The sequence below is a fragment of the Papio anubis genome, chromosome 7 (genome assembly GCF_008728515.1).
Source record: "Papio anubis isolate 15944 chromosome 7, Panubis1.0, whole genome shotgun sequence".
Taxonomy (NCBI): domain Eukaryota; kingdom Metazoa; phylum Chordata; class Mammalia; order Primates; family Cercopithecidae; genus Papio; species Papio anubis.
The window spans coordinates 106,194,933-106,220,245 of NC_044982.1; the positions used below are offsets into that span (position 1 = coordinate 106,194,933).

The window sequence follows — 25,313 nt, forward strand, 5'->3', positions numbered from 1 at the left end:
GAGGGGCAGAAAAGAAGGGACTGTAAAGTTGAGCCTGGCCCTTACCTTCGACCAGTCTCCCACAGCTAAATGTGGAGGACAGTCTGTCCTGGCACAGGACTTGTGAGACGATGCCTTAGGTCCTTGGCACAATTCATCTGAGAGATTCAAAAAGCTGCCATCTGTTAGCAGCTGCCGGCAGGTGACTCTTCTATTCTGAGTTCCCCCGCCACAAGTCCTGGAACACTAAGAAGACAAGAGGGTGTGATATGGCAGGCTTGGCCTACTCTGTGTTAGTGCAGTGCAGGGCCTCTCACAATCATAATCACAGAGGGCCCTGGAGTGGCCAGTCTGCCCTACCTGCTGCCATTCTTCAATGTGCCAGCCAGGAGGGCAGTCAAACTGATTGCATGCTTGTAAAGCATGGGGCTTTTCATCTCGGCACTCCTCAGGAGGGGCAGGGGTCTCCCCTGGGTGCAGGCAGTACACATCTCGGGTCTGAATTCCAACTCCACAGGTAGCTGAGCAGGGCCCCCAAGAGCCCATGTGCCACCTAAAACAGAAAACAAGTGGGGAAAGTTGAACAGTCCAATAAACCAATGTGCAACCATCAGAGTACGAACAACGTGAAGTTCTCCTCTGGGCTTCCAGACGTCACACCCTGTGTACAGATTCTACAGTCACAGCATCTCCATCAATATATGCAATTAAAACACAGAGCTATAGTATTTAAAGGCAAGAAATGTCAGGAAAGTGTTTAAAGATCTTACCCGTTTAGGAAAGTCCAGAGTAAAAAGCAGCAGATCTGTTCCCATCCTGTCCTTGGTACCACTATATATCAAAAACAAAATCCTGGTTTTGTTTTGAATGGAGTCCCAAGGCAATGATGATTTATATAGGTGTCAAAAGAAATTTTAAATGTTTAAACGCACACTTCAGGAAATCTTCAGGGCACCTGGCTTCATTATTTGGAATATCCCTATGAAAATTCTTTTATGTTAGGATTGGATTTACAACATATATATAATGTGATTCCTTTCCAATAAGATCTTGGAAAAATCAGGTTTTCTCATAAAACATCTGTAAAAATGAAAAACCAGGGCAGCTGCTTTTGACACATATTTCCAAGTTGCCTTCAAGGAAGATTCTCCCAATTTACACTCCCACCAGAAGCATTTGAGAACACCTAGTTGCCTATACCCATAATCACACTAGAGAATATCATTGAGAAAAGTCTCCGCCCATCTGATGGGTAAAAAATTACACATTATGGTTATTTTAACTTGTGGATATTTAATTAGCAAACATGAATTCTTCACTAGTTACTGTAGAGATACATCATGAGGAAACCATTTTTAAATGTTTAAAATGTTCGTAAAAGGATGCTGGCTCTAGGGTAGTTTGTAATAGCACACACACAAATATTAAATTGAATTACATTTTACAAAATGGAAGGAGATCATATAAATGTTTAACAATAAAGCGGAAAATAATTGTCCATTCATACAGCACAATGCTAGCAGCCATTAAAATAATAAAGTAGATGTATAGTTATTAACATAGAAATACAATCATTATATATTTTTAATAGAAAAGAAAAGCAGGTCATAAAATAGTTTGTAGAGTATAAGCCTATTTTTATGCATTTATAAATGCATGCAGAAAAAAGTCTGAATAATTATACATTAAAATGTTACCAGTGATGATACCTAACTATAGGATTTTTATTTTCTTTATTCTTGCTGATTTTTTCTCTGATTTTTATTACAATAAGCACTCATATCAGAAAAAAATGTTATTTCTCTGAAAAAATTAATTAGTATTTAATCTAAAAATGATTCTCAGTTTTTCTCTTTTCTAATTTTCTATTATAAACATCCTCTACTTGTGTAAATAAAAAGAAAATGAAAAATAGTATTTAATGCAAATATAATAGGACAAAAGAATAAAAGTTTTATTTATGAAGGAAAAATTTCACAATGAAGATATATAATAATCACACAAGTATGGAGATTAAATATAAAGCATAAACTTGTAAAAAGCATGAGCTGTTAAGTATAGGAAAAATGGACAAAAAAATTAAAAAATTTAAAATCTTTAAAATACTTCGCTAAACCCTTGGCATATTAACAAGGCAGACATTAATAAGAATATAAGGGATTTAATAATATATTTGAAAATATGGATAAAATAGATAACCTTCTAAGGAACTATGAAAGTTCCATTCAAGAAAGGGACTGGACCTCACTAGTTTTGTGGTCAAGTCCTACAAATTTTCAAGAAACAGGTGAATTCCCATATTATCTTAAATGTTTCAAAATAAGAAGATGAAAACATTTTATTTTATGCATATTATAAAGCTAAAAAAGATCTGAACAGAAAAGCTGACAAATATATATAAAGCAAACTTTTGCATGTGGTTATATATCCTAAATCCTAAATGAAAGTATAAATTCTAGTAAAAAAGAAGCAAATTAATCAACAGATTAAAACAATACAGGGTCTGTGATGTGGTCTGAAGGTTTGTGTCACCAACAAATTCAAACATTGAAGCCCTAAACCCCAGCATGATAGTATTTGGAGATGGGACCTTTGAGAGGTAATTAGGATTAGATGGGGACATGAGGGTGGGGTCCACATGATGGGATTAGTGCCTTTGTAAAAAGAGACACTAGGGAGCTTGCTCTTTCTCCACCATGTGAGGACACAGCAAGACATCCGCTGTCTGAAAGTCAGGAAGAGAGCCCTCACCAAAAACTGAACCCTTTAATCTTGGACTTTCCAGCCTCCAGACTGTAAGAAAACAAAGTTCTGTCTTTGAAGCCACCCTTATGGTATTTTGTTATGGCAGTATGAGGTGACTAATTCAGAATATTTTCTGACCATAGTGGAACTAAATTAGATAAACCCCAAATACTCAGAAATTATGTTGTAATCTTCTAAATTGCCCATGGGTCAAAGAAGAAATCACAAGGGAAAGTAAATAGTATTTTTAAATGCACATTAACAGAAACATCAACTGTCAAAATTTGTGGAATTTAGCTAAAGCCATGATTAGAAGAAAATCAATAGCCTTAAATGATATATTTTTAAAGTTTGACAATAATAATCTAAGTAATAATTTCAAGAGGTTAAAAAAAGAATAGCAATTACACCCCAAAAAAGTAGAAGAAAGGAAACAATAAACATGAGAATAAAATAAATGAATTAGAAAATGAAACATAAAGTTGGTCCTGGCGGGATGCATTGGCTCATGCCTGTAATCCCATCACTTTGGGAGGCCGAGGTGGTTGGGTCACCTGAGGTCAGGAGTTCAAGACCAGCCTGGCCAATATGGTGAAACCCCATCTCCACTGAAAATACAAAAATTCGCTGGATGTGGTGGTGCACGCCTGTAATCCCAGCTACTTGGTAGGCTGAGACGTGAGAACTGCTTGAACCCAGGAGGCTGAGGTGTTAGTGAGCCGAGATCAGGCCACTGCACTCCAGCCTGGGTGACAGAGCAAGGCTGTCTAAAATCACGAGGTCAGGAGATCGAGACCATCCTGGCTAACACGGTGAAACCCCGTCTCCAGTAAAAAATACAAAAATCTAGCCAGGCGAGGTGGCGGGCGCCTGTAGTCCCAGCTACTCGGGAGGCTGAGGCAGGAGAAGGGTGTAAACCCGGGAGGCGGAGCTTGCAGTGAGTTGAGATCCGGCCACTGCACTCCAGCATGGGCGACAGAGCGAGACTCCGTCTCAAATAAAAAAAAAAAAAAAAAAGGTTGGCCTTTCAAAAGACTAACAAGATTAATAAATTATTGATAAAATGTGAAGAAAAAAGAGAGCAGGCACACATAATAAAATCAGGAATTTAAGGGGGGACATTTTGGCATAAAAAAAGTACAGTAAGTAATAAAAAACATTGTCAATAAATTTGAAAATTTACATGAACTGAAAAAATTCCTACAAAAAGCAACTTATCAAAACTAACACACAAATGAAGAGAAATCGGAATAGTCTTAGATCTATTAAATTAAATTTGTAATTTAAAGTATTTTAAAAATAAACTCCATGTCACATGGCTTCCTTGGTGAACTAAACATTTAACGCATACACGATTCCAGCCTTACATAAACTCTCTAAAAAATGTAAGAAGAGAGAAAACTTCCCAATTCATTTAAGCCAATGTCACTCAGAAACAGATTTAAAATCCTAAATAAAATATTAGCAATCAAGTGATAAAGTGAAAGTTCCATGGTGACCAATCTGGGTTTATTCTAGAAAGGCAAAATTGGTTCAACCTTGGAAATTCAATCACTGTCTATGACATAGCAAACTATAGGAAAAACTTCATATGATCATTTCAATAGAGACAGAAAAACATTTGTAAATTTTAACAGATATTCATGATAAAAAAAAAATTTTTAATTTGAATTAGCACATCCAAAAAGCAAAGGCTTGGGGATGGGAAGGTGAGAGAGGGCTGGAGAATATAGTAAAATATCTAATTGAGCACCCCTTTGTTACAAAATATAGCAATACCAGTTAAAGAAAGACATAAGGGTAAGATATTCCCTCATACAAATGAAACATCTCAGTTGACCAGAAATCAATATAAACACACAGTGCTAAAGCACTAAGAAAGTTATGAAACAGAATATATAATGTAAAACAAAATATGTGTTTGAATGTACTGAGAGAATATTTAAACTCTGATAAAGATTTTGAGAATAAGTTAATGATGGGATGATTGAAAATAGGCAAACAAAAAAAGAGAAAGGAAATTAACAACTCCAGAGAAAAAAATTGCACTCAAAAGAAAATGTAACCATAATAAAATATTAAATGTCTTAGCTGTGCAATGCTTTTTTTAAAATGATGGCTTTGAGATATAGTTTACATAATATAAAATCTACCCTTTTAAAGGGTAGCAATGCTCCTCCTATAAAATAGCTCTAGCCTAGTTCTAGGCATTTTTAGATACTAAACACCTGACCATGGTGAAACACCTGACCATGACCCATCAGATGACCATGTGACAAGCTGCTTATTGTAAAGGGGACATTATCTATCTGCAGAGTCATATAGTTAGATGTGACCAGCAGTGGCCCACCGAGTGGAAGTGGTATATGGGACCAGGCATTGGTGGTGAGTGCATCATTGTAAAAAGTCTAGTGATGGTAATGGCCACAAGTGTCCAGAAATACCTAACCAGACATGACTTTGGTATGACTTTGTGTTTTCTTTTAATTTAATCTCCCTTGGCTCCTGAAAAATTTATAAACTTAGTTCGCCAGCCTATTATTTTTGTGGATCACTTAGTATCTTTCTAGTAAGTTTATTATTAGCTCAAGTTAAGCAGAATTAGTTTATACTGCTTATACCTAGGAACCCTGATTAATATAAGGTGATACAAGTTTTAGATTATTTTTGAATTCTAGAAATTTTATTTTTTTCTAGATTTTTGATATCTAGAAATCAATTAACATGCAAAAAGACAAAATCAATACATAAATTAGTATTTCTATTCATTTAGCACTGATCTTTGACTTTTAACATACAGAATTATAATTTTTTAAAATTTTATTTTAGGTATATGTGCAGGTTTTTTATATAGGTAAATTGCATGTCATGGGGATTTGGTGTACAGATTATTTCATCACCCATATAAATAAGCATAGTACCAGGTAGGTACTTTTTCAATCCTCTCCCTTCTCCCACACTTCCACCCTCAAGTACACCCTGGTGTCTGTTGTTCCCTTCTTTGTGTTGATGTGTTCTCAGTATTTAGCTTCTACTTATAAGTGAGAACATGTGGTATTTGGTTTTCTGTTCCTGCATTAGTTCACTTAGGGTAATGATCTTTAGCTCCATTCGTGTTCCTGCAAAGGACATGATCTCATTCTTTTTCTATGGCTGCATAATATTCCATGGTGTATATGTACCACATTTGTTTTTATCCAGTCTACCACTGATGGGCATTTACGTTGATTTAATGTTTTTGCTATTGTGAATAGTGCTGCGATGAACATATGTGTACATGTGTCTTTATGGTAGAATGATTTATAATTCTTGGGATATATACCCAATAATGAAATTGCTGTGTCAAATGGTAATTTTTTAAAGTTATTTGAGAAATTGCCACACTGCTTTCCACAATGGCTGAATTAATTTACATTCCAACCAGCAGTGTATAAATGTTCTCTTTTCTCTGCAACCTCACCAGCATCTGTAATTTTTTGACTTTTTAATAATAGCCGTCTGACTGGTGTGAGATGGTATCTCACTGTGGTTTTGATTTGCATTTCTCTAATGATTAGTGATGTTGAGCATGTTTTCATATGCTTGTTGGCCACATGGAGCTCTTCTTTTGGAAAGTGTCTGTTCACATCATTTGCCCACTTCTTAAAGGTACAAAAAGGTTTTTTGCTTAATTTGTTTAAGTTTCTTAAAGATTCTAGATATTAAGCTTTCATTGGATGCATAGTTTGCAAATATTTTCTCTGATTCTGTAGGTTGTCTATTTACTCTGTTGATAGTTTATTTTGCCGTGCAGAAGCTCTTTAGTTTAGGCCTCATTTGTCAATTTTTGTTTTTGTTGCAATTGCTTTTGGCATCTTTGTCATGAAATCTTTGCCAGAGCCTATGTCTAGAATGTATTTCCTAGGTTATCTTCCAGGGTTTTTATAGCATAACTGTAAATGTTTGTAACAAAAGTCTGGAGTTGTTCAGTATGTCCACCCTTTTATTGATCAAGATGAAAGGATTTCTGAGCTATCTTGAACTACTTTCATCTGTTACTATTGTTAAGAATTGTTTCTTCTTTTCCGTTCTTCTCATTTTAATTATTTCCTGTGCTTTGTGAGCATTGATTTTGCTTGTTATACTTTTCTTTTTTTTTTTTTGAGACAGTGTCTTGCTCTGTCACCCAGGCTGGAATGCAGTGGCCGGATCTCAGCTCACTGCAAGCTCCGCCTCCCAGGTTCATGCCATTCTCCTGCCTCAGCCTCCCGAGTTGCTGGGACTACAGGCACCCGCCACCTCACCCGGCTAATTTTTTTGTATTTTTTTAGTAGAGACAGGGTTTCACCATGTTAGCCAGGATGGTCTCGATCTCCTGACCTCGTGATCCGCCCATCTCGGCCTCCCAAAGTGCTGGGATTACAGGCTTGAGCCACCGCACCCGGCCAACTTGTTATATTTTTTATTCTGTCTTCCCCTCTGTTATATTTTATTTTTAGGTTTACCCTTAGAATTTTAAAGGCCCTATTTCATAACTCTAGACTTAAACAAAATCATTTCCATCTTAACAAACAGTGTAAGGGCTTAAGCACTTTAATCAATCAACCTCTCTGAGTTTTACAAGGCTGTGTTGGACAATATTTCTTTTTTCAAATTGATAAATCAGAAACTAGTATTGATTTCCATAGTCAATAAACTTTTTTAGATTAAACATCTTTACAATATGCTTCAGTCATCATTCATTCTTATATCTCAGACCCTCCTTCTAGGATCATCTTCCTGCTTAATTAATACATTCTTTAAAATTGTCTTTAGTGAAAATTTGCTGATAGTGCAATTTCCTGGTTTTGTTCACCTAGAATACCTAACATAATTTTAGTAAATATTTATTACCTATGATGTGCCAAGCTCTTTTTAAAGTATATGTATTAACTCATTTAATTGTCATATAACCTTACTATAAGACTACCTTGTTGACACCTGCTGCATAAGGAGATACTATTACAATCTGAAAATATCCCTATTTCATCTTTAAAATGTTGTTTTAATAATATCCAATTCTAGGCTGACAATGATTTTTTCTTCTGAGCCATTTGAAGATAATGCTTCATTATTTCTCATGAGAAAAAAATGTCAGTTTTTGTTATTGTTCCTCTCCTGGATCTTTTCTATATCTCTGACTTTGAGATTTTCTTTGTCTTTAGAGTTCTAAAGTTTAACAACAGTGTATCTGAATGTGTATTTTTTATTCCCTGCTTGGGATTTGCTGTGACTCCCGATTCTTAGGTTTCATATTTTTTCATTAATTCTGAAATATTCTCTGCTATTATCTCTTTGATAACTCTCTTTTCTTTTTTCTTGTTAGAATCATGAAGTCCTTTTTATCACTTTTCACAGTATAAGGCACTTATTTTTTCTTTTAATATCATTCTTTTTAAAGGCAAAGGAATCACAAGTGAATGTACTAGTCATGATCCATCAGAATGATAGATGCTTATGTACAAGAACATTTTCTGACTTCTTTCTGAACCTGTCACCACTAGGTAATACCACTATTTGTTTACTTTAAAAGTAGGAGAATTTAGTATGATTCTCTCCTTTTCAAAAATTGAATGTATAGAAATTTAAGGGGTACAAGTGCAGTTTTGTTACATGGATATATTACAAAGTGATAAAGTCTGGATTTTCCCTGCAACCAACACCAGAATAATGTACATTGTATCCATTAGGTAATTTATCATCCCTCACCCTCCTCCCACCTGTCTGAGTCTCCAAATTCTATTTCACACTCTATATTCATGGGTACACATTATTTAGCTCACACTTGTGAGAACATGTGAAACTTGACTTTCCACTTCTGAGTTATTTCACTTAAGATAATGGCCTCCAGTTCCATCCACATTGCTGCAAAACACATGGTTTCATCCTTTTTTATGGCTGAATAGTATTCCATTGTGTACATATGCCACATTTTCTTTATCCAATCATTTATTGATGTGATTCCCTTTTCTTAGCATATTTTTGGGGATTTTTTGGATGAATTATTTTACTTAAGTTTTGGAGGAAGGAGATTTAATTTTCATTAGTGCATTTAATTATCTCCACCTGGTCTCTCCCTTGACACGTGGGGATTATGGGGATCACAATTTAAGATGAGATTTGGGTGGGGACACAAAGCCTAACCATATCATTTCATTCCCTCTCACAAATCTCATGTCCATTTCACATTTCAAAACTAATCATGCCTTCCCAACAGTCCCCCAAAACTTTAATTCATTCCGGCATTGACCTAAAAGTCCAAGTCCAAAGTCTCATCTGAGATAAGGCAAGTAAGTCCCTTCTGCCTATGAGCCTGTAAAATCAAAATCAAGTTAGTTACTTCCTAGATATAATGGGGGTACAGGCATTCTGTAAATACATCCATTCCAAAAGGGATAAATGGGCCCAAATGAAGGGGCTACAGGCCCCATGCAAGTCTGAAATTTAGCTGGGCAGTAAAATCTGAAAGCTCTGAAATTATCTCCTTTTGACTCCATGTCTCACATACAGGTCACACTGATGCAAGAGGTGGACTCCCATGGTCTTGGAAAGTTCTGCCCTTGTGGCTTTGCAGGGTACAGTCCCACTCCCAGCTGCTTTCATGGGCTGGCATTGTCTGTGACTTTTCCAGGAACACAGTGCAAGCTGTCAGTGGATCTACCATTCTGGGGTCTGGAGGACAGTGGCCCTCTTCTCACAGCTCCACTAGGCAGTGTTCCAGTGGGGACTCTATGTAGGGGTTCTGACCCCACATTTCCCTTCTGCATTGCCCTAGCAGAGGTTCTCCATGAGGGCTCCACCCTTGCAGCAAACTTCTGCCTGGACATCCTCTGAAATCTAGACAGAGGCTCCCAAACCTCAATTCTTGACTTCTCTGTACCTGCAGGCCCAACACCATGTGGAAGCCACCAAAGCTTGGGGCTTGCACCGTGTGATGCAATGGCCTGAGCTATATGTTGGCTCCTTTTAGCCATGGTTGGGATGCAGGGCACCAAGTCCTGAGACTGCACAAAGCAGCAAGGCCCTGGGACTAGCAAGGCCCTGGGAACTGTCTTTTCCTTCTAGGCCTCTGGGCCTGTGATGGGAGGGGCTGCCATGAAAACCTCTGACGTGCCCTGGAGACATTTCCCCCATTGTCTTGGCAATTAACATTTGGCTCTTTGTTACTTATACAGACTTCTGCAGCAGGCTTGAATTTCTCCTCAGAAAATGGATTTTTCTTTTCTATTGCATTGTCAGGCTGCAAATTTTCTAAACTTTATGCTTTGCTTCCCTTTTAAACACAAGTTCCAATTCTAAATCATATCTTTGTGAATGTGTAAAACTAAATGCTTTTTAGAGCACCCAAGTCACCTCTTGAACGATTTGCTTCTTAGAAATTTCTTCTGCCAGATACCCTATATCACCCCCTAAAGTTCAAAATTCCACAGATCTGTAGGGCAGGGGAAAAATGCCACCTCTTGTTTTCTTTTTGAAACTCCATTTTTATATATTATAAACTTTCTCAATATTTCCTCTGTATCTACCTTTTGTACATATTTTACATATTTTATTTATTCTTCATGCTTTATTCTGGGTAATTTTTTCAGCTCTCTCTTCCATTTTAACCGTTTACTCCAGCACATAACTTTTAAATTTCAATCGCTATATTTTTAACTTCTAGATATTCTATTAGCTGAACCATATAAACTGACAATATTTGACCATTTTTGACCAAATAGAAAGTTTCAGATGGTTCAATGTCATAATTGGTTCTTCTAAACAATCTTCAAGTATTTTTCATAGTTTATTGTTTCTAGCATGGATTTTTAATTTCCTGTTTTATATATGTAAATATTTTAAATAAACTTACGTTTATATTCTGTACCTGATAATTCTAACTTATGATGCTCTGTATCTGATTCTATTTTTTCCCCCACGGACTCTCACACATTGTTTCTTCATGTGTTTTTTTTGTTTTAAATTTTGATTATAAGCTACTGCTCATTATGTCTTTGTGGGAATTTTAAGGTCTGGGTAGAAGATACACTCCTCCTCACAGGATTTACATCACCTCTATCAAGACCACTATGAACCAATTTTTTGGATCACAAAGAGTGAATATAAACCCTACTCCTACATGAAGGGCTACTTGTAGCTCTTAGATTCTCAGGGGAGCCTTTCTGATTCCTTCCATTCAGAGGCAGAGCTGAGACAGATAGTTCTCCTTGCAATCTCTCTTTACAGGATGGATTTCATTTTTTGAATTTACCTTTTCACTGAGGTAGACCCTGGTTTTGTATGGGGAATCTCCATTCTATTCCTCCTTACCTTCTGAAGGTCTAAGGACTTGTCTATCAGGCAAAAGATCTTAAAGCCAAAAAGTGTAGGTTACTGAGACTGACAACTATCCCCACTAAGGCAATGCTTCAGCTTGTTTTTGGCTTCTGAGGATTTTTCTTACTTTCTTACAAGTTTAGTTCTGCATTTCAAGATATGTTTTACATATTTTACCTAGCATTTTAGAGGTATTTAGCAAAAAGCCTTTAAGGATATCAAGTCCATCATGTGGTTAGAAATTGACATATACAGTCACATATTTGAAATAATAGTTCAGCAAGTTTAGCTCTAGGGTGATCATGATTTTCCCTCAATATTCTGAAGATATTATTCCTTTGTCTTCCAGAAACTCAAGTTGTTGATAAGTTGTTTGCAGTTAATCTGTTTTTCATGTGTGGTAGCTTTTAAGATTTTCTTATCTTCCCTGATTTTCTGTAGTTTCACTATTTTGTATCTATGTGGGGATTTATTTTCATTTGTTTCTCTTGATACTAGGAGTGGATATTTTTTCTTAAGTTTTAGTAAACAGTTTACCTCATATCTTGATTCTCCGACATTACTTCCGTATTTCTTAATTTTCTTCCCTTTCCCCAAATCATCAACTGTTTTTCTTCTGTCTTAGAAACTGAACTGTCATTTGCTACGATTACTTTGGGACCTCAAGCTCCAAATAACCACAAGTGCAGCTCCGTTCACCACCTCATGCTTTCATTCCTTTCCTAGCCCAGGTAATTGTTTTCTTAATTGTGTCTTTGGTATGCCTCCTTTTATACTGCATCTACCATTGATCTGTATTTGGAACAGAATATGATGTTACAACACCATCTTAATTGGAAGTCTATTAATTACTTAGACTATAATTGATAATATCTAAATTCCAGAAATTTTGAATGTGAGTGAAGTCACTAAAAGTAGATACATGGGTCATATTTGGATGACAATTGGAATACATAGCTAAATAATTAGAAGGCTTCTGCTTCATGATTAAAACAATTCAGCTTAAATCTGTAACTTTCTTGATGTGACTTCAGGATGATCATCTTTCAAGCAAGTGTATAGCTAGACAAATCAGAGTCACGAGGAACTGGAGATGGAGCTGTTTTTATTTAAGAAATGGGTAACAATTTCTTATTCACAGACAATGAACTCAATAAAGAATTGTTTTTTATATTAAGAAATAGGTAGCAAGTTGGTACAGAAACACATCACTGTTGCCTCTTGCTTTCCTCCTTTCTTCCCTAGCAGTGTTGAATCCTGTTAGAGAAGAAGGCTCTCCTCAGACTAGTGGGACCATTATGTAACCCAGCATGTTTCTACAAGCTGCTGGCTCTCTCCTGGAAAAAGCAAACTCCATAAATAGCAGGCACTCAGCAGTTATAGGATAGATCAGGGGGAGTAACCCCATAAAAGCAAATAAACATCCAACACCCCACCTTGGAGAGTCCAGGCTAATACATCAAATACATTTGCCTTTGGGTAAATAAAGATCCACTGGCTGTCCAACCCAATCTCAGTGGTAAGTTTCACCCTGGGGTGATATTTTACTGCTATTGCCCTTGGAGTCAGTAAATATTTGTATGGAAAATATTACGCAACACCCTGTTCCTGTTATTCCTACACCACTAGTTTCTAGAACCTAAAACATTTTTGTAAACTTACCTTTATTTTGGCATCAAACCTTTGTCTCTGCTGGGTTTTTTCCGATATAAGTCTCAACCTTTGAAAAGTTTACTAAATTTGCAACTTTGAAATGAGGAATAGTATTTCCTTTCACATAAAAACAGACTCTTAATTTTGCAAAGTAGCCAAGACATGTTGTCTGCTCTATTATTCCTAGCTTGGAAGCTCTGTGGGCAAGAGATTGCTGAGGAAGAGAATGTGTAAGAACTCTCGCGGAGGCACAGTGATGACAGAAATGGGATACAGTACACAGGCTGAGGCATGAATAAACCATTAAGCTTTCTTCAGTAAACTTAAGAAACAGTTTCTAGATTTGTTGCTAAATCTTGTTCTGGTTTGGTGGGCAATGGAAGAGCACTGCAAACTAAACTCAACCCTGCCTTGACCTCCTGGGCAGGTCAAACCAAGGCTGTCATTCTTAGAACTAAAACCCCAAGCACTTCACACTACTCATGTGTGGACATAAGGATTGCTGCAAAAGGACTAGACATAATTTGAAGACATGAGTGAAAAATGCAACCTGAAAGCACTACCCAAAAATGAAAGATTGGAGCTTAGGGGACCTTGGTGATCATAATGTCCAACACCTTTCTTCATTATTCATATTAAGAAACAGTGCCCAGAGAGCTAAGGAACTCACCTGAAATTCCTTGAGAGACGTGGAACTGGGGCTCTATCCCATGTCCCTGATCTATTTCCAGTTTTCTTTTGACTTTTGAGAGTTCCTTGCTATCAAGTGGCTTAGGTTTGGATCCTATCTCACATTCTGTTGAACTTAATTTTACTAGTGAGAAGTGAGCCAATGATTACTTTTATGGGAGAGAATTAACTAATGTCATAGTAGCGAAGGTCTCTAAGAGGCAGAGGGCATAGTGTGTGCAAAGGTCCAAATGGCATGAATGAGCAGGAGTGTGGGTCATGGTGCATAATTTATTGTGGCTGCTGAGCAAGTTCCTTAGGGTGAGCCTGAGTGTGTGTCTGTCTGTCTGTCCATCTGTCTGTCCATCTGTCTCTGTCTCTCTCTCTCTCTCTCCCTCTCTCTCTCTCTCTCTCTCTCTGTCTGTGTGTGTGTGTGTGTGTGTGTGTGGTGGAGGTGACAGGAAATGTGGTTTAAGAGTTGGATCCAGAGTCACAAAGGCATTTATATGCTGTGGTTTAATTGCCTTCCCACAAAAGATGTGGAAGTTACAACCCCCAGTACTTGTGACTGTGACCTTATTTGGAAATAAGTTCTTTGCAGATGATCAAGAGGAGGTCATTACAGTAGGCCCTACTCCAATATAAGTGGTGTCCTTATGAAAAGGAGAAGTGTGGACACAAAGACACAGAGAAGGAAAACAATATGAAATCACAGGGACAATGTCATTCACAAGCCGAAGAATGCCAGAGTTACCTGCCAGGAGAAAGCCATGGAACAGAGGCTCCCTCACAGTTCTAAGAAGGAATCGACCCTGCTGACACCTTAATTTTGGACTTCTGGTCTCCAGATCTGGGAGACAATAGATTTCTGTTCTTTAAGCCACTCTGTTTCTGGTTGTTATGGCAGCCCCAGGAAAGAAACACATGTCAAAGTGGAGAATGTGGATTTGAATCCATAGATAAAGGGGCGTTGTTGAGGGTTTCATGCAGAGGCGCACACAGTCATTTTGCAACTTAGAAAGATAAAGATCTTTCATAGTCATGTGTGTGCACATGGATCAGAGCAGGAAACAAGAGAGGCAAGACTTCATTTAGAAACTGTTGAACAGTTCAGGTAAAACATATCTGAATTAAGGCAGTGGAAGTTACACATGATTAGGACAAATTCATTAAGTACTGAAAAGTAAACTGTCAAGAATCTCACGTTCATATTATCAGAGAACTAAAACCATAAAAGGCCACTTACTTTATGTGATTCCCCTCAGAAAAGAAACTCAGGTTTCATGATAAAGTGGGAGAAAATGTTTGATTTGGACTTAGTCTTGAAAATTTAAATTAAAAATTATAAAATCAAGTTATCTTATCTTGAATGTAATTGTGGTTGTAATGCCAACTTTATGCACTAATTCTTAGAATGACAGAGATTGAATTGTAAATTGTTTCATATTTTGGCTTTCTTTTCTGAAAAAATTATATGATGAAACATTATGGCTACCTTCACTTCCGGAGCAAGAGTGTAACAGTTATTTTCAGAAAAATAAAACTGAGAGTTTCATCAGTGTTCTCAGGGCCTCTTTTTTCATCCTGTGACATGCAAATCATTCTCGTTTGAAGTGCCTTTCATGTTGTTATCATTTTCATTTTCTCTGTTTTAGTTGTTACTTGGCTAGAAACAGAGCAGAATTCTGGTGAAGACTAGTTTCACATCAATCTGCAGTAAGATTTAAATCTAGAAATAAAATACATCCCAACATATTGGGTTGTATTTTCTTCTTTTTACTCTTCTTTGTTAATGGCTATCAATATATCATACCTAGCTGGGTGTGGTCACTCATGCTTATAATCCTAGGAGCTTGGAAGGCTGAGATGAGAGGATATCTTGAGCCCAGGAGGTCAAGGCTGTAGTGAGCCATGACTGCATGACCACTCCAGCCTAGATGACAGAGAAAAACCTAATCTCTAAAAACATTTTAAAATTTTAAAAAATTAGTGATGCACATATGGCTCATTCCTGTAATCCCAGTAACATGGGAGGCTAAGGCAGGAGGATCACTTGACCCCAGAGTTCAAGGCTGCAGTGAGCTGTGATCACACCTCTGCACTCCAGCCTGAGCAACAGAGAGAGACCCTATCTCAAAAAAAAAAAAAAAAAAAAAAATCACACTTAGCCAAACTGTAGTCACAATTTTAAATCTGTGCAAATTCCAAACCATTATTTTTTGTAATCATCTTTCTAGAAAGACAGTACTGGCTACAGTAGACAAAGGGGATGGCTAGTGGAGGGACTAGAAATCAGGAGACCAGCTCTACCAGTAGCATGATATGTAGGCTCCCACAGCTTCCATTTGGCCATCCTGAAAACGCAGAATTTAAGACTAGATGACATCTCATGAGAAACGCTCCATGTTTGGGCTTTATGTTGTAGTATGCAATTTATTTAGTGTGTGCTCATGGAGAAGTCACCAATCACCTAAAAATCCTAAATTTCAGTTTTCATATACAGAAAACAAGAGCCTTTATTCATTATATATTTATTAGCACGTTTCTGAAAGAATGTGAGGCTATTAATAAGAATAGTACTAGCTACTTTTCACCAAAAAGAGACTACTTAGGGCAATGATTTTCAAATTTTTGCACAGCAAAACACCTGATATAGTGCAGACATAAGTTGTGAACAGGTTCATTCACTGTTTTAAATAAAACAGTACATAGAAAAGGATTTATGGGCCAGGTGCAGTGGCTCACGCCTGTAATCCCAGCACTTTGGGAGGCTGAGGTGGGCAGATCACTTGAGGTCAGTTTAAGATCAGCCTGGCCAGTATGGCAAAATCCTGACTCTACAAAAAATACAAAAATTAGCTGGGTGTGATGGCATATGCCTGTAGTCCCAGCTACTCAGGAAGCTGAGGCAGGAGAATCACTTGAACCCAGGAGGCAGAGGCTGCAGTGGGCCGTGACTGCGCCATTGAACTCCAGCCTGGGCAACAGAGTGAGACTCCATCTCAAAAAAAAAAAAAAAAAAAAAAGGAAAGAAAGAAAGAAAGAAAAGGATTTATGGATTGTAGAACTCTTAAAACTGCTCTGCAAAATACTGGAGCATGGGGGCCATGGTTGGGAAAGCAGTATTTCTGAAGGATACATCGAGCAGTTTTGGAAAAGACAGGAGAGGTGCATTGATATTCATGGCTACAAATATAGAAGGGATTCAACTATTTTTATGAAGAATGTTGTTGGTGGCCGGGTGCGGTAGCTTATGCCTGTAATCCCAGCATTTTGGGAGGCTAAGGCAGGTGGATCACCTGAGGTCAGGAGTTTGAGACCAGCATAGCCAACATGGTGAAACCTCATCTCTACTAAAAATACAAAAAATTAGCTGGGCATGTTGGTGGGCACCTGACCTATCATCCCAGCTACTCAGGTGGCTCAGGCAGGTGAATCGCTTGAACCCAGGAGGTGGAAGTTGCAGTGAGCCATAAGACTGTGCCATTGCACTCCAGCCTGGGCAACAACAGCAAAACTTCGTCTCAAAAAAAAAAAAAAAAAAAGAAAAGAAAAAGGTGTTGGTGTCATATAAACAGTAAAAAGGAAATGATGATATTTGCAGATTCACACGGAGGCAGGCTTTAAATCGAGGACACTCAAATGGAATTATGGTGGGCTGGATTCCTAGTTTTAAGTAATTTTCTTAAAAAATTTATAATTCATCTAATTGTCTCCATTTTGTTCTCCCCATTTCTGTGTTTGAGCAATCTTTTTAAAATGTAAATCTGATGTGCCACTTCATTGCTCAAACCCTCCAGTGGCTTCCCACTGACTCTCTGGATGAAGTCCAAGTGCTTACCGTGGCCCTTGCCCATTCATATCTCATCTGATGACACATTGATTTCCTTTCTCTCAAGTTCCTTGAGCACATTGAGCTCTTTCTTTCCTTGGGGCCTTTGCACATACTGTTCCCTCTGCCCAGAACACTCATTCCTCTACAGCTCTCCTGGCAGATTCCTGCCTGTGTTTACATCTTAAATAACTTCCTCAGAAAGGACCTGCACCAACCTCCCCCGCTTCCCTGCCCCACCAATTTATTTTAGGTCCTCGTAGTATTCCTGCTCTTGAGACGCTGTTTATTTAACATCCACCTCATGCCCCATCCCCAGATTAAGTTTAAGAAAACAGTTTACAAAATGATGTAGTACATGGTTCCAATGTCATAGGGAAATATGTTGAGAAATATGACTATGTTTTGCCCCCTCCCTGTATTTGTCCCTGTGCCTTGCTCCTGTTCAGGAAGGTGGTCATCTGTTTCCATCTTCACTGCCTCAGGGGAGGGATGTAGCAGGGGAGGAAAACAGAAACCCTGGCTTTTCCAAAAGTATCCATTTCAGTGGTTCCAATATTAGAATAGAAAAAACTGAGAAACATAGATAAATAATTCAGATTACTACATGCCATTACACAAGTGCTATTTTCTCTAAAGATTAAAGGGTCATTCCAAGTGAATACATATTCAACACTGCTCTAATATATTTGCTATTCTTGGAAAAGTCTGGACATACTTGACAAAGTATGACAAAGTCTTGACTCCTAGTTACAGCAAACCTTCCTAAAACCCCTCCTTTATTGTCTCTTCTGCAATCTGCATTCTAGCATGGATCACTCTGGAATGCCATAAGCCTGGGGGTGGGAGTGGGAGGTGGCAGGGAAACAGTTTTCCCAGTGCTGTTTCTGGCCCTTGCTTTGCTCACTAAGGTAAGTCTACAGGCCCCTACTGCATCACCTAAACCACACACAGCAAGATGGCTCTAACATAAGACAACAAGCTCCCAGTACTTCTGTAGGCCTCAATGGAAGTGAGAAATACAGAAATGGATACAAAACACTATGCCCATTACATGGCAGGTTTGATTTCACCAAGGATGAGGCACACACTGGCCTCCTCCTGAGACTGTGCGGGCTAGAGAACAAGACTCTCAAGGAAGGGGTGCCCATCTCCAGGATTTGGAGGGCCTGATTTCTCGGGGGGCCTAACGTATTGATCCCCACCTTCACCACCCTTATGCCATCAAGGCAGGAGAAACATCATAGCCAACAGATTGCATGGAATCAAAATCAGAAGGGTCAAGAGAATTCCAGAAGCATAACTTATTTTCTGAATAAACATAAAATATACTTATCCTTAGACTAATATGGCAGGAGGATACAGTAACCTCCCTCAATCACTGAGAGTCCTAAACATAGCAGAATTTGCTTTAGCAAATGAAAGGATTTCATTAGCAGGGCAACATGATGACTAAGAGGTAGGAGAGGCAGGTGGTGACTGGGAATGGGCTCAGCATTTTTGGCAACTAATTCTTCTCACAGAATAGGGGTCACAAGATAATAAAGGTAAAGAAGAGATGAAGGAAAAGACTGGGGGCTATATTCAGAAAGGTCTTGTGTGAGACACCCATGATGTTCAGTTATCATCCTCTGTAGCCAGCAGCACCAGGGACACAGGAACATGAGAACAGCCTACTTCTCTTCTGATAAAATTCCTCACGATCTTACCAGGACTTAAGCAAGAAAGCAGATTAACTTTTAAGGTAAACCTATCAGTCAAAGAGATCAAGAAGGTCACCCTCACCTACTCATTGGCATTTATAACATTACATCCCACAACCTGAGATCCCAGGCAAGTCAGTGGGAAAGGTAATAACACACCAGTGTGAGTGCTAGGTATCAAATAGGAGATTACACAGTCACTCAACAAATATGGATTAAGCACCTACTGTGTACCAATGTTAACTCTAATGCAAATCCTGTGCTTTCTGATGGGATGTTAAGGGAAGAAGTGCCCTGGAGGAAACAGGGAGGAGAAAGAGAACAAATCCACTGATCTCATGGTTTTGCAGGTAGCAGGCCAGTTTATGTTCATTAGTGTTCGATGCAAACAAAAGTCAACCTCAAGATCATTCCTGTTCAACATGGCTGCATCTGAGCACCTAGGCAAGAATCTGGCTGGAGCATAACTTGAGCAGAGAAGAGAGCTCTGAAGCAGGCTTAGCACATCTACCTTCAGTGAACCCACAAGTCTGCACTTAGGTGGGTTTCTCTGCAGGGGAGGGTATTACCACCCGGACATGGTATATACCAGGAGCACAAGACAGCACATACCTGGGGGGACAGGGCTCTGTGTTACAGGCCTGGCTCATGGCTGGAGGACGGTGGACCATATCACACAAGCTGTCATTGACTGTCTGCTGGGTCTGGATGTGTAAGCACACTGCTATGGCTTCTTGATGGCCTGCAGGTTGGAAAGAGGAAAAAATGCAAATGACATAGAATCATTTGTTGTGGAAAAAACAAAATAGAGTCTTAGGTCTTCTCATTCTTAGAACACTGTCCTTTTGACTATCATAGAGCTGCAGGATGTATTTCAGAGTACACCTGGGAGCAAACAACTTTGCATTATCCAAAGTCTCCCAGTCTACAATATTCCTTCATTCGCCTTTTAAATTCAGTCCCTTTACTCCCTCTCTCCCAAATCTGCTCACCTTGAAACATTCAAGAGCATCCCGACTACCCACCCCTCCTTGGACTTATCTGTATTCCAAATGTACCCAAAGCTAGGAGTTTCCCCAAATAAGCCATCAAGGTGTTTCTTCCAAACAGTCACAAGAGTTTCCCTAAGAGGAATTTTTGAATCAGCTGCTAAAGAATAACATTTTCTCTATATCACTGCAAATGTGCTAAATCTGGCAGACACATAACTCCTCAAAATTTTAATTATGATTTGAGTTCCTGTTCACTATGACTGTAATTTGTAACATTTCTACTGCTAGGAAAAACAATAACAACACCTCCTATTTGCAAAGCGTACAAGGTGCTTTCACAATAATCGGTGAGGTCAAAAGAATGGCATTATTACCTCCATTTTATTAATTTAATAATAAGGAAACTGAGGTCTAGAGAGAAACTAAGACAGCAAAAATGTGGTAGATTCAAGCCTAAAAATTAAATTCCCTGCCTCCTAATTCAGTGGTCTTTCTTCTGTACATACTCTAGGGATTCTAAAATGCAATACAGCCAAAAAGTACAAGACTGCTCCTTGTGAAAATATGAACTTTCACAAGCATATTTTCCCTTTGAGGCCAGACAGGTCTGTCTGACCCCAAAGCCTATGTTCTCAACTAGTATTCTTTGTCTGCTGAGACAAAAAAAAATTATTGGGAAATCAGATGGAACAAGATGTAAATCAAACTTTTGATTAAAAAGTCACATACAAACTGTAATAGCAACTGACTATGTTATTTGAAATATGCAAATGCATTCATTTTCATGCAAGAATGTACATTCCATTATGTTACAAGGTTGTGGTTCTTTTTCCAAATGCCATGTTTCAATTCAACCATTTTACAGGATGTAGTATTGGCCAAAGATACTTCTAAAATACATATTTGTGATGTTCAGTTCTTTCTAATAAATTTTCTCCTGCTGTCTTCAGTTGTAATTTTATGTTCCCTGCCATGGCAGGATGCAGTATTAAATCTGCATGTATCTTCTATGAACTTTTAAAATAAACATTGGCTAACCTGAGATATAAGAAGGCATTGCTACAACTTAATAACTCTAGGTTTTATTTGCAAATATCAAAACTTAGTTACCTTGTAGAGGTTTAAGTGTACATTTCCTAGTATGTTTCATTTTTTTTAAATCTGAGAAAAATCCAGTTAACTTCCAAATATATTTTAATTTATAACAGAAATTCTTTAGAAATTTTTATTCCAGAGACTATTTTGGAACATTTTCTGAATAAGTGGGCCTTAAAGCCCCATTATAACCCATTCTGGATGGAATTGTACAACACTCATGACAAACTTTTCTGTCTTAAAGTAAGTTTACTGAAAAGAATTTATAAGTTGAATAGCTGATTTAGGATACTTACTGAAGTAGAGTATATTTTCCAAAAATGGCCACAAAATATCTCCCATCCCATACATTGGTCCTACAATGTTACTTTGACATTTCTCACCTTAAAATATTTGATTAAGCATTTACTTTCAAAAATCAAAGTTAGAAAAGGAAAAATTATAAAAATAAGTTTACCTCATCTTGTAACAAAATTTAGGTAATAATTACAACTATGAATTTAGAATATAATACATCAAGTGCTGAAACATCGGCATTATTTTTCAAATAAAATCCTTTTGTAGCACAAGGCAACATCCCTTACTTCACATTTGACTTTTGCAGTGTTATCATGAAAGAGTCTTTTTTTAGAAGAAGAAAAATATACGTAGCTTGTGGCAACACAGTGAGATCCCCATCTCTACAAAAAATACAAAAATTAGCTGGGTGTGGTGGGTGCGCCTATAGTCCCAGCTACTCAGGGGGCTGGGGTGAGGGGATCACTTGAGCCCAGGAGGCTGGGACTGCGGCAAGCTATGATTGTACCACTGCAGTCCAGCCTGAGCAACAGAGAAAGATTCTGTCTCAAAATATATACATATTTTTAAGCCTTCATCAAGAAATAAATTAATATTTAAAGCATAAAAACACAGACTCCAAGAAAAGAAGCAGAACCAACAAATAAGCTGACATGTTCTTTTTGCTTGGTTGGGTTTCTGCCATTTGCAAATAACAGTCTTGACTACTTCAACATGTCAAATAACATAACACACACACAGACACACAGTGTAAGAATACCAGGAGAGATTTTTAAAATCCATAGTCAGAGCCTTTTATGTGCTACTCAGTATTTAATATGCCAAGTTGTAAAATAAATAAGGAAAAATTAATTTGTGTAAGAAAATTATGTTGCTTTAAAAATCAAGTAGTCTTGGGCCCTAGAAATAGATACAATATGCTTTCTTGAAACATCCATGGAACATCAACAAAAACAGATCCTGTATTAGTCTAGAAAACTGCAGTAAGTTTCAAAAGTCATAAATTATGCAGGTAACATTCTCTGACTATAATATAGTCCAACATAAGTGAATAATAAACAATCAAACTCACCAACTCCACCTATTAGAATTTTTATAAAGTTCTAGGCCAAAGAGTAAATAGATTGCACATTATTTGTGGCAGGAAAAGGAAGAACAGGGAGACTTACAGCCACTTCAGACTCGATGAACAACTCTAGAAAATAAATTTCAGTATCCTCATGAAATGGATGGTTTTTGTCCCAAGGGAATCTAAATTATGCAATTTATTTTAAAATTATTATAAGAACTTGGATTGAATATAACAATAAGTGGGGGAAAACTTGAAAATAATGTTAAAGATGGAGCCATGATGCTTCCCCTCAATCCCAAAAACAGGACAGGATTTAGACAGTTGTAGGAACTAGCACTTTCAAACATTTTAAACAGATGATTTCTATGATATAAACTATTTAAAATTATTTAAAGGTATATAAAATGCCAGTTCATCTCACAAAACTACTAAAACCTGATACCTAAACCTATACGAGGAAAAAAGAGGTCTGCTTCATACAGTGTGGGCTTGTATAATGCTATATTATATATAATGATGTTCTTTGTTTCCAAAATACACACATACACACAGGCCTAGGATCATATTGGAAAGAAGAGTTAATTTTTTTCTCTTTCTGCTGATTAGCTAGTTTGACTGGAGGGGTATTACTGTAAAGTACCAGGTAATGAAAAAGGGTGAAGCATAATATGTTATGGATCCAAAGGTATCCTGTTTGGTGTTAAAATGCAAGTTTTGTAGCACTTTAAATAGGTGAGTTCTTTTTAGGAACCAGTTGAGGAGACAGCTGGTAAAGATTAAGGATTGTTGAAAGCCATTTGGCCTTAGGAAGGGCATCATAAACCACTGGAGCCTGAGCGGAAGTGACCAATTATGTCAAGAGGACCTGGAAGAAACTACAGCTCGAGGCCTGTCATGATTTGAAGGGATTTGGAGAAAACAAAACGGCAGTTGCTAATGTACCATGTCGGGAACACATCTCTATTGGGAGTATGCTCAAATGAGCCCATAGTGGGCCAATGCAATCTTCATTCCCATTTTACCATTTGTAGAAAGGAATTCTTGTACTCCACTATGCAAAATAGAGTACATTTACATGCATCAGTATCATTCATATATATTTATATATATATATATCCTAAATTAAATAATAGCATATTATAATCAGCAGTATAATAAAATTACATCATTACCTCAAACATCTGTCATTCACCTACCAATCACTTTCAGCAAATATTCATATGCACAAAAGCACAGAAATGACCAGATGGGAACTTCCTTTTATAAGCATACAAACCCACCTACTCTCATATCCTCACTAGCCTTTTCCCTGCTTATTACAATTAGAAGCTGCCCTTCCAATGAATTAAGACTGATCTCCACGACTGTGCTTGGAGTTTCATCCCTTTCCATCTTCTTAGAAAACCTATTTATTACTTTGTCTTTCACTTTCATTCTAGAGCTTTCTTGTTGCTTTTCAAATGTACCCAAGGGTCTCCGACATTAAATAACACCACCCCTCACTCACACCCACACAGATCTGCCTCAACCCACAAGGCCATCTTAGTCATCTCTTCCTCTCTGTCTTCTTTAACACGGCCAATTTTTGCTGCAAAACAAAACTCCTCTATTCATCTCCACTCTGTCACTTATCATTGTTTCCTCAACCCTTTCAAATCTGGTTTCCATCTCTGCTCCTCCACTGAAATGGCCTTTCCTTAAGTCCCCCGTAGCTTCACACTGCTGAACCCAGTGCCAATGCTGAACCCTCTCCTCTCTGCCTCTGCAAGGCATGCAACACAGATGACTGGTTTCCACCACACCACAGACTTCTGTTTTCATCATATCTCGCTGATCTCTTCTCACAGACCCTTGCGGCTTAGTGTCCTCCACCCAGCCACTGAATGTTGAATTTCCTCAAGACTTAATCCTAGACCCTCTGCACTCCTCATAGTATTCTGAAAATTCTTGTCCATGCCCCTGGCTTCAATCCCTGGATACACAGATGATGCATAAATGTACCATTCCAGTTCAGACCACTCCTCTTCACTTCAGACTCACACATCCAACCGACTACTTAGCATCTCCACTTGGAAGTCGAGAGGCATCTTAAAAGTGTTATGTCCACAAATGAACTCATGGGTTCCCTCACCAACATTTAGCACTCATAATCTCAGAAAATAGTCTTAGGACTCAGACTTGCCATCACACTCTTGCTTACGCACTCCAGTGACAGATCCTTTTATCTCCTACACGTCTCTCAAAGTCATCCACCATACTCTATCTCTACCATGGTCACCATTCCGGTCCGAGCTCTTGCCTGGAATAGGCAATAGCTTCCTATGTGATCGCTCTCACAACATCCTCATCCTCTCTAATCCATTCTCTACAATACAGCTGGACTAACTTTTATGAAATAAATAAAAAGTTGGTCACATAACTCCCACTTTAATTACTTGAATGACTTCCCATTGATGTTGGGATAGACTCAAATCAACATGGCCTGTAAGGCCGTAATTATCTGGCCTCTGCCTTCCTATCTAGCAGCATGCCACACTAAACCCTGTCTCATTCTCAGTACTCCAACTGTGCCTGGCTTCTTCCATTCCTGGAATGTACCATGCACCCTTCTGCCAGCCTTTGCATAGGCTCCTTCTGCTGGAAATTATCCGTGTGCCACCCCCTCCAAATTCCCTTTTGTTTAGCTAATGCCTAATCTTTTAGATTTAAATCCAAGTGTAATTAGGTCAAATGCCCCTTTTCATAGCACCATATACTTCTTTTGCAATTGCTGCAACCAGTGGTAATTCTATATACATGTGAGTATGATTATGTGATGAATGCACTTTCCCTATTAGAGCTCAGTTCCAAAGCTAGGAACTACTGAGTCACTACCACCTAGGCCAGTGTCTGGCACATAGAAACATACAATAAATATTTGTAGAACATTGTTTTTAAATGAA

At 38.0% G+C, this 25,313-nt stretch overlaps 1 protein-coding gene across 6 annotated transcripts in view; it reads right to left on the reverse strand.

The window, feature by feature from the left end:
• LOC116268620 (ADAMTS-like protein 3) overlaps nt 1–25,313 on the reverse strand; it is a 128,850-nt gene that overhangs the window by 96,244 nt on the left and 7,293 nt on the right. For all 6 annotated transcript variants that reach the window (XM_031668420.1, XM_031668417.1, XM_031668418.1 and 3 more), the window contains exons 2-4: nt 19,528–19,657; nt 340–532; nt 46–225 (exon numbers count right to left, since the gene is read on the reverse strand). In XM_031668420.1, the coding sequence (XP_031524280.1) occupies nt 46–225; nt 340–532; nt 19,528–19,657 (503 nt within the window). The remainder of the gene's footprint in view (nt 1–45; nt 226–339; nt 533–19,527; nt 19,658–25,313) is intronic.